The sequence below is a fragment of the Grammomys surdaster genome, unplaced genomic scaffold (genome assembly GCF_004785775.1).
Source record: "Grammomys surdaster isolate TR1022 unplaced genomic scaffold, NIH_TR_1.0 122578, whole genome shotgun sequence".
Lineage (NCBI taxonomy): Eukaryota > Metazoa > Chordata > Mammalia > Rodentia > Muridae > Grammomys > Grammomys surdaster.
In genome coordinates, this window is record NW_021618044.1 from 20,023 (window position 1) to 30,673 (window position 10,651).

General features: G+C 36.5%; 1 protein-coding gene across 1 annotated transcript; it reads right to left on the reverse strand.

Annotated features, from left to right (window-relative positions):
* Window positions 1-7,297: 7,297 nt before the first annotated feature.
* LOC114636155 (vomeronasal type-1 receptor 4-like) lies at window positions 7,298-8,319 on the reverse strand. The gene has a single exon (XM_028784407.1). It carries the CDS (start codon window positions 8,270-8,272, stop codon window positions 7,298-7,300), a length of 975 nt encoding a protein of 324 aa, XP_028640240.1. The 5' UTR covers window positions 8,273-8,319.
* Window positions 8,320-10,651: the final 2,332 nt, after the last annotated feature.

Sequence of the window (10,651 nt, forward strand, 5' to 3'; positions counted from 1 at the left end):
AAAGATGCAAAGTACATCATTGAACAAGTGACCTTCTGGTGTGCTAGGGCATCCTTTGAGGGTATTCCCAAGAGTGGCTTAGCTGGAGATTGAGGTAGGTTGATTCCCTATTTTCTGAGTAACTTTCATACTGATTTCTATGATTCTGCTGTTGATGATGCACTCTGTGTTCCTTCTACTTAAGCCTGTTGACCAGGACTTTCATTTCCTCACGTCCACTATCCCAGTGAAATCTCCATACTCAAGCTCAAGATTAGAATGTTTTTCTGGATTCAAGACTTGCATTCAGCAAGCTTTCAGATATTCACCTACTGCTTTTTCTGAAATCTTATGCTTAGTTATTCTCACACTCCCTACTTTTCCACGTGTGTCAGGGATGGAAACGTATTTTTTCATGTTCATAAGAAACCATTCTCTTAGGGTTTCTATTTCTGCACTAAACATCACAGTCAAGGACTAAATAGTGGAGAAAACAGGTTTTTCAGGTTATACTTCCACATTGCTTTTCATCAGCAAAGGAATTCAGGAATAGAACTCAAGCAGGTTAGGAAGCAGGAGGTGATGCAGAGGCCATGGAGGGATGTTACTTACTGGCTTGCTTCCTATGTCTTGCTCAGTTTACTTTCTTATAGAACCCAAGACTACCAGCCCAGGGATAGCATAACCCACAAGGGGCCCTGCCCCCTTGATCACTGATTGAGAATATGTCTTACAACTGGATCTCATGGAACCATTTTCTCAACTGAAGCTCCTTTCTCTGTGATAACCCCAGCTTGTGTCAAGTTGACACAAAACCAGTCAGTACAATCGTTTTATGCATGCTTCAATATTCCTCATATCCCTGACTAATACCTTTTTAATTGAAAGCTTTTGTTCCATTACTATGCATTATTAGATGTTTTGATACATTCATATAGTCAACAGGGAGGAGAATATATTTTATATAGTGCCCCCAGATATCATGCTTGAGGCAGAAAATATTATTCTTTACAATATCCATGTGTACACTTGTGTTTAGTTTGTGAGATTTCTTTGAGAGAGATTGTCTAACATGTACATCAAAGTTCTTTTCCAGTTACGGATCTTCAGTTTACACCACTGTTTCTCAGAAAAGGAAAACATAATGGAATGATGAAAACATAAAGGTACACAGTGAAGTCAGCACAATGTTTTTCTTTTTCCTTCTCATTTCCAATGTATGTTTTTGATCAGCTGAATTATGAAATTATAGAAAGTCAGCAATACATAAGAAACAAACCACATAAGAAGAAGTAGTGCAGCAATTGTGGAATTAATTTTAATGCTGTGTACATTATGTTAATTTTGTCCAAAAATGCAAGAAAACTTAATGAACCAAACATATGATGCTGAGTGAGCAAGTCCCCAGTTGATTTTGATTGGTAAATAAAGTTGCCGGTGGCCAATGGTTGGTCAGGGAGAAAGAAATGTAACTTTAGGATACTCACCAAGGGAGTGAGGAAGAGCAGGAAAAGGATAACTTCAGTGCAGGAGGAGGAGAGTAGATGCCGTGTGTGAAAGGTGCCTAGCAGAGAACGCAGCCTTCATGGAGGTGCTGGGTAAACCCGTCCAAGTGAGCTGCACATCTGGGTTAAGCAGCCAGGATTGAATAGAGACCTTAGTAACTGATGATTTGGGATTATTGGTAAGTACATCATACATGTTGAGGTTAGGAAATGTATCAGGCACTGAGTTGTTTAAGGCACATTAAAATATAAAGGCTGTATTTGTGACTTTCATTCAGGAAACAATAACAGTAGAGTGGGTTTGGAGGAGTGCTGCTATCAGGATGATTTGATTAGAGATTGTTGGGTTCATCAACAATAAATTGAAAAACAAAGGAATGAATTTGAAATTGGAGTTAAGAAGACACATATACAAAGTACAAGAAAGTATGAATGAAGTAACTTCTATTAAATCAGTTCAATGCTGTTACTTTTTGTGTTTATTTTGGATGCAATATATATATATATGCTTATCCTTTACTTTTCTCTTTCAAATTTGCATATGTCAAAAACAATGTTGCCCAGATCACTTGATTCAAAGTAATCACGTGCGTGTTCCCACTTCCAAAGTTATGTGAACAAAATCACTGATGATACAAAGCTTCCTTATATAAGCCATTGTTTTATGAGATGTGACAATTTACAATGTATTTGTTGTTCAATAGACTTGATTGAATATAGAAGTAATGGTTGTTCAGAAGCTTTTGATTTACATGTTGGTAAAAGGGTAGTGTAATCATTTTCATTAAATTCTAAAAAGTTTTTAATTTCTTTCTTTATTTCTTCCCTTACCTGATTATCAAGGAGTAGGGAGTTGTTCAGTTTCCATGTAAATGTGGGCTTTCCATTCTCTTTGTCATTTTTGAAGACCAGCCTTAGACCATGGTGATCTGATAGGATGCAGGGAATTATTTCAATTTTCTTATATCTGTTGAGGCCTGTCTTGTGCCCAATTATATGGTCTATTTTGGAGAAGGTACCATGAGGTGCTGAGAAAAAGGTATATTCTTTTGCTTTAGGGTGAAATGTTCTATAGATATCTGTTAAGTCCATTTGGTTCACAACTTCTGTTAGTTTTACTGTATCTCTATTTAGTTTCTGTTTCCATGATTTATCCATTGCTGAGAGTGGGGTGTTGAAGTCTCCCACTATTATTATGTGAGGTGCAATGTGTGATTTGAGCTTTAGTAAGGTTTCTTTTATGAAATTCGATGCTCTTGTATTTGGCGCATAGATATTCAGAATTGAGAGTTCATGTTGGTTGACTTTTCCTTTGACAAGTATGAAATGCCCTTCCTTATCCTTTTTGATAGTTTTAAGTTGAAAGTTGATTTTATTCGATATTAGAATGGCTACTCCCGCTTGTTTCTTAGTGCCATTTGCTTGAAAAATTGTTTTCCAACCTTTTACTCTAAGGTAGTGTCTGTCTTTGTCACTGAGGTGGGTTTCCTGTAAGCAGCAAAAAGCTGGGTCCTGTTTGCGTATCCAGTCCGTTAGCCTATGCCTTTTTATTGGGGAATTGAGTCCATTGATGTTAAGAGATATTAACGAGAGGGTGTTCTTGCTTCTTGTCATTTTTGCTAATAGTGGAGACATCGTTTGTGTGGTTATCTTCTTTTGGGTTTGATGGAAAATGATTATTTTCTTGCTCTTTCTGGGGTATGATTGCCCTCCTTGTATTGGAGCTTTCCTGCTATTACCCTTTGTAAAGCTGGATTTGTGGGAAGATACTGTGTAAATTCAGTTTTGTCATGGAATATCTTAGTTTCTCCGTCTATGGTAATTGAGAGTTTTGCTGGGTAAAGTAGCTTGGGCTGGCATTTATGTTCTCTTAGGGTTTGTATGATATTTGTCCAGGATCTTCTGGCTTTTATAGTATCTGGTGAGAAGTCAGGTGTAATTCTGATAGGTTTGCCTTTATATGTTATTTGGCCTTTTTCCCTTACTGCTTTTAAAATTCTGTCTTTGTTTTGTACATTTTGAGTCTTGATTATTATGTGACGGGAGGTATTTCTTTTTTGATCTAGTCTGTTTGGCGTTCTGTAGGCTTCTTGTGTGATTATGGGCATCTCATTCCTTAGGTTAGGGAAGTTTTCCTCAATAATTTTGTTGAAGATATTTACTGGCCCTTTATGTTGGGAATCTTCACATCTGCACAATGTCCTCTGAAGCTTGGCAACTGCAAGATCCTGCTTAGCAACTGCAGATAGACTCAAAGCAGAGTACCATGTCTTCTTAAGAATAGCAGGGAGACCATAACTCAAGCAGTGTACCATATCTTCTGAAGAACTGCAGGTAGATCATAATTCAAGGCAGTGTACCATATAGACCATGACATGTTTCAAGGCACAGGCCAAGAAGATTTTGTACTTTTCCACCACCTGGACCCTCTTACCCCCTCCCCTTGTAAAACATGCTATAAAAAAAAAAAGGGTAGTGTACACTCCTTTTTGAGCAAACATACTGTTTGGAAGATCTCAATTCACAGCTCATGAACACTAAGATAATCAAAGTTGGAAACATCTCACAGATGACTGCCAATGTGTTCACCATGAAGGAGTAGAGATTATTCATGAGAATAAATAAAAGGACGCAGGTGCATGTGTTAGAGCAGACAGCTTCTTTCTTTGGTGCTTTCTATTTCTCACTACAAAAACCTGTTCTTCTAAAAATACACTGGTGATGTGCTGCTATTATTATTATTACTATTATCATGATGATATGAGTGTTTTTCTTTTGTAATTCTTTCCCAGTGTGCTTCTCTAAAAGTTTCCATGCTTTTAATGTGTTTGATACACTACTTGACTTGCTCAGATATGAACCAGTTAGTGTAAGTACATGGATGATCATAGGGATATAGGTTATTTTAGTTAATCTGGGGAGAGTAGAGGAAGGATGTACACATGTTTAGGAAAATTTCTGGCCATGGTTTCCTGAGTCTGTGTAAACACATCCACAACTAAAACATCAATTAGCATTTAGATACCTTACTATTACAGATTTCATACATCTCACCATTACTTTTATGAGATTGGTATGGGATACTTGAGAAATTCATGAATGTACTGACTTGACATAAACGTTTGTTATTACATAGATTGACACAGTTGCATAACCACTAGAGCCTGGCATTAGTAGTGAATTACAATAAAGGGTTTTAATGAAAGTTGCCAAGTGTTCAGTGCACTATATATTACCAGAATCATTGCATTAGATTTTGGGAATGCTCACGAGTAGGGAAGACAGATCACTGCTGCTTTTGACTGCACACTCTTATCAAGATGCTCTCCTAGTCGAGACATTTGATCCTATGATTAATACTCAGTGTTATGTGCTGTGTCATGGATATTATTGAGAGGCAACAAGTAATAAAAATAGCGAGTTAAAACAAATCTTAGAGTGTGAGGGCTGATAATCTTAGAGAGGCAATGACAGATGTCAGTACCCAGATCAACACTGAACTTTTGAAATATATTGAACTGTATAATTTCATTTAAAGAAAAGATTAAACTGCTACTAACAAATTCAATGTACTGACTGTGAGCATTATTCTGCCATCTATTTTATGTATAAGATGATATTTTTATTTTAATAAGATGCAATTATATTTCTCTTCTTTCTTCCTTCAACCCATTCATTGTCCCCCTGACTCAGTGCATCTCGAACTGAAGGTCTCATTTCATTATTCCTACAAACTCTCTGTATACATTTGCATTAAAATATATAAGTAAAACCTAGTAAGGGGAATTTGTGTTACCAGTATGTTGGTAAATTTAAGGCTTACAATAAGGGCTTTATCCTTGTGCAATCCTAATTCTCGCTCTCTCTCTTAATTGTTTTGAAGAAACTGTACAGAAAACAAGGCAGAGCTATTATTATATGAATGCATTCATAAGAAAACAAAATCTATGAATGATAGATTTTTTAAAAAACTAGTATCCACTCAATAGGGAATAACATAAAAATCAGGGGAAATGTTAATATATATGTGAACCAAAAGTATTCCTATTGATTTATACACAGAAATTGTTAATTTGGCTACCACTGGTTCATATTTGAAAACCAAGATGCCACTTCCCATCTCTGATAGTTTAAACTGAAAAATCCACACGTTGATTTTATCAACCTTTCTCTCCAGGAAAAAATGCATAAGCCTGAGTCATTCTCAAAAAAGTAAAATAATTTATATCATAGGTTTGAAGGTGAAGGAGCATGCTGATAAGTGTGCATAAGAACAGTGAGAATAACAGAGTAGATGTGATCAAAGTCAGTGGGAACATGGTTCAGAACTCACATGTAAAGGCCAGTAGTTTGATGGAACTGGAACCTGTAATGTTTCCTCCAGGATAACCTCCTAAATGGCACCAAACTTCCAATATATGGTGTCTGGGGAGACACTGAGAATGTTTCCATATCACAGAGCATGTTAATTAAGAATGCAATGTATTCCCTTATTTAAATAAATTAAAACATCACACAGAGATATTTCCTTGATTTTCTTTGTTTCAGAATTATTTATTTATTTTATACATGTGAGTACACTGTAGCTGTCTTCAAAAACACATGAAGTGGGCATCTATCCAATTACACATGGTTTGAGCAGCCGTGTAATTGCTGGGAATTGAACTCACGACCTCTAGAAGAGCAGTCAGTGCTCTTAACCACTGAGCCATCTCTCCAGCTCCTGAAATCAAAATATTCTTAAAACTTATTTTGATGGTTTTCAAACTTTATATACAATGTTCAGTGCCTAGGGATTCCAGAAGAAGACATTTCACTCCAGAATCTAGAGTCATAGACTGTGGTTAACTCATGTGTGGAGGTGTTTGGACTTCAACGCTTATCTGTGTGAGAGGAGCACACATTCGTAACTGCTGATCCTTCTTCCTAGAACTGAAGAGATCAGTGTCCATGTTGATTCTTTCATATTCACAGAGGTGAATTCTATGAATGATGTGTAGTAACATAGAAACAATGTATGTGAAACATGAGAAATTGCAGAAGTAATATAAATTACATATTCAGAAACATTTTCTCTTTGTGAAATGAAACGAAATGGTTTAAAATGATCTATATATTAAGGTCAAACTTTCTCCCATGGTTTTGTTTTTTTTTTTTGATACAGGAGGAAAAGGCATGTTTGAGCCTCATTACATTACTTTCTGTTTTGAAAATGTATGTAGATCTATGTCCAAAGTTGAAAAATAAATTTGAGCCGTACGTTGGCCACTTGTATATTGAAATGTGTTATAGATGTATGTCTACATTTATTCTATGAGTATAAGAAAGGAAGGAAGCTACAGGGCTACATATCCACAAGGACAGAACAGAAAGTGCATAGTGTTATTTTACTTTCCATTTTTAAAAAATGGGGTAGAGTATAGAATGCAAAAATGGGAAGGATAGAAAATATAGGCACAGATTTCCAGTAAATGCTTACTTTCATGTCATGCAAAACAACAACAACAAAAGCGACAACAACAACAAAAACATGAGAAAGCACAACACCAAGAGCATACTGGACTTGAAGCCTAAAACTCACCTATATTTTCGTTAGTCTTTGTAATTCCATTCAGTTCCACTTGCATACAAAATGACATGCACAATTACATTTGGCCATCCGTGTGTGTACATGTGTGTGTGTGTGAACACATTCACCTGCATGCACACTGACTTCTTGCTTACCTACAGAAGCCTCTACAATGCCATGATACTGCTGTTCTCACAGTTCTGTCAGAATGAATGAATAACCATGCAAATCTGGCCAGAATCTCTCAATTCTGTTCCTCGGCAGAGGGCTTAGGGAAATTTCTATTCCTTTTCAAGAAACTGGATGCCCGATAGTCTTGGCTCAAGAGAAGAAAGGGACAAACAGTGGGGAAAAACAGAGAGGATATTTCAGCCAAATTCACTAGAGACCAGCCAGGATTATACAGGAGAGATACAAAGGCTTGACAAAGAGAAGAAATTGTGTAAGAGGAGACAAAAGTACTGACCAGGAAAAGGATGGTCTTAGTGGCTCTGGACTCAGGGGAGGACCTAGTAGAAGCATTGGTTCTTGACATGTATTTCATCATCTGATTGTGCCTGTACAATGTGAGAACCATGGAGCCACTGGCCCATAGCATGAGCCCCAGCAAAACCATATCAGGGCCAGAAACTAATATTGCATAAAGGATGTCACTGGTTGGATCATGCCGCACAGCATAGCAGTATATAAAAGATTTCAGGTTTGTTGTGCTTTCATTGCCATGTTTTCCCCTCATGTGCACAATATATATACTGCTTACACATAAAGAAATTATCCAGTTGAGGTACACAGAGCAACAAATGCATTTCTGTATTCTTACTTTAAGTTCTGAATACCTGGAGTTCCTGGGGCTGATTATTATGGCCTGAAACACACTAAGAAATGAGGTGTTGCCAATACAAGCGCCTTTAGCTACTCTGTGTAGAGCAGAAACCCATTTGCATCCCATATCATTGTAAATGTCTTTAACCTCAAAAGAGTATATTGTCTTGGGCACACCTTTACACAGTACAATTAAGATATTGGCTACAATCAAGTGCATCAGAACCCAGTCTGTAGACCTTAACTTATACCTTGTTAGGTAAATATATATATAGTGATATAGAAGAGTAAAATTCCCAAGAATTCCAATTACAGTCAGAGAGAAGAAAGTCAGTCCTAGAAGCAACTCACTGGTTTCCATGCTGTCAGCTCTTGTTCTCAAACTGAGGTCCAGCATGGCAAGGTGAAGCTGGAGACACAGTCATCATTCTCTCTTCCCAATGAATTCACTAGATATATTCAACATGTAGGACATCTACCACTTTGGCATAATTTCTACACATAAAAGTGATTGAATGAAGCCTCAAAACATTTGGATATCTCTAGGCTCATACTTTGTGAATTGTGTGAAAAATTAACAATGTCTCATTAACATGACAAGCAGAAACATATCTGTAAGAGTACTGGCTCATGTTTGAAATAAAGCAATGACCGCATCAAATCAACTAGCCAGTAGTCATATGACATACATTTAACTCTGGGAAATAAACACAAATCCATGTAAAGTAAAGTAATAGGGCAACCAAATTATTATTAAGGGAAGATCACATATTATCTTTGTATCACCAGGTGAAGTGATTTCATGATTAAGGATATTAGAGTTGAGTTTTGTAATTTTAGGCTATAATTCCCACAAGTATTTTGATAACATTAGCTTCAATCATTAACATACGTGGAAGCAGTTTACTATGACAATAGACATTAATGCTTAAAATATTTAGGGTCAGAGGGAAAGTTAGTAGTGAGAAAACAATATCCTACAGCACTCACCTATGGGGCCAGTTTTTCGAACTTTAATTTCCAATATAAGTAATAAGGAATCTTATATTTAATGACAATCTGTTTCTTATATGCAAAAATATTTAATTCTAGTAGTAGAAGTCAGAAAGAAATAAAATTTATAAATGCCTTAATTGAAAAAATCCTTTTGATATGCACAGAAAAAAATACTGTAATTCATGTAATTTTTATCATTTCAAACTGGTTGGAAACCTATTTTCATTAGTCACATTCTCACTCTGAAACTGAGAAAAAATTTTGTTCAAATGAAGCCATCATTGATGTGTAATTCCTGGTAGAACTGATTGGTTTCTGGAACATATTCCACTCATCCCTTCAAAGGTGAAGTAATAGTAGTTGTACCTGTAGAAGTCCTGAAAATGTACTATGCATGTTATATGGAATATCAGGTTATTAAAGCTGTGAATTTACTGTCAAGGTACTTAGATTTTAGTCTGTTTTGCCTATAAAATTATTTACAAATAATTCATAGAATAATTTGGACAATTCCAAGTACATGATGAAAGAATCTCTGCCACAATTATCCTGTGAATGAATCCTCCATCCAGAGCTTATGATCTAAGACATCATTGTACAGACTCACCACTGTGCATAACAACTCAGAGAAAACTAAAACTAATAAACTCACTACAAAGATGTGCAGTTTCACTGACCTCAACGACCATCCTTTGTCAGGTGTCCTAGTGAAATCTTACATAAGGGAAAATGATTTCTTTCATACAGACATTCTTAAGCATCAAATTCTTAACGAGTATGACAGCACAGATGGTGTTGACAGTGAGGAATTGGCTAAGTAAGAAGTGGAATGCAGTGCTTGTAGGGCCCCAGCATTCATTTCTATCTGATTCCCATCCTGAGTAGTTTCTCTGTGTCCTATGTAGCTTTGCTATTCATCCAGACTCACTGCCATGTCTGAATGTCTGTTAGGATTACTTACCTAGACTCATATATTTAATCTTCTCTCCTCTCAGATTGCAGTCTGTTCCACCTTCTGCACCATTTCTCTTCCTGGGATGCTGATATCAGTGCCCTGGCTACAGAATTCAAAAAGTCATCTGAAGGGAGGTACCAGGGCCTGAGATATGGATCTCTGATTCTATGACCTCATCTCCCCTCAGACTTGCAATTATTTCACTTGCAGTAGCAATGGATATTCTATGTAAGCTTGACCAGACAATAAATATGCTCTGAACTTTTCTCCCCTGTTGACAGTTCTCAACAAAGAAGTACAACTCTTGCTCTCAGATGTTAAGGGAATATTTTGAAGTCAAGAATGTTTGTTGTCTGTTCTCTTTTTTATAGGCCATGGGATTTCACCTTTATGTTTCAGGAGATAATGTGGCTCATGTGATGAGTACAATTGAGCTATGTGTGTGTATTGTAGCTGATGGTTGTCTGAGATGTTCTGCACACAAATCTTAGTTTACCTTCCTTATCTCAGGGTAAACCAATATGTGCAATAGAAATTCAGTTTGCAGTCCCAACAGCAATGGAGGTGTATTCTTTCTCTATATCCTTCCCTACATGTGTTGTAACCTGGGCATCTGATCGTAACCATTCTCATTGTTGTAAAGTGGGATCTCAGGGTCATTTTGATTTGCATTTCTCTGATCCCTCATGTATTTGAACATTTCTCAGCCATTTGTCATTCCTCTGCTATGAATTCTAGGTTAAGTTCTATACCCCATTTTTATTTATTTATTTATTTATTTATTTATTTATTTATTTATTTATTTGGTTGTTTATCTGGTGGTCA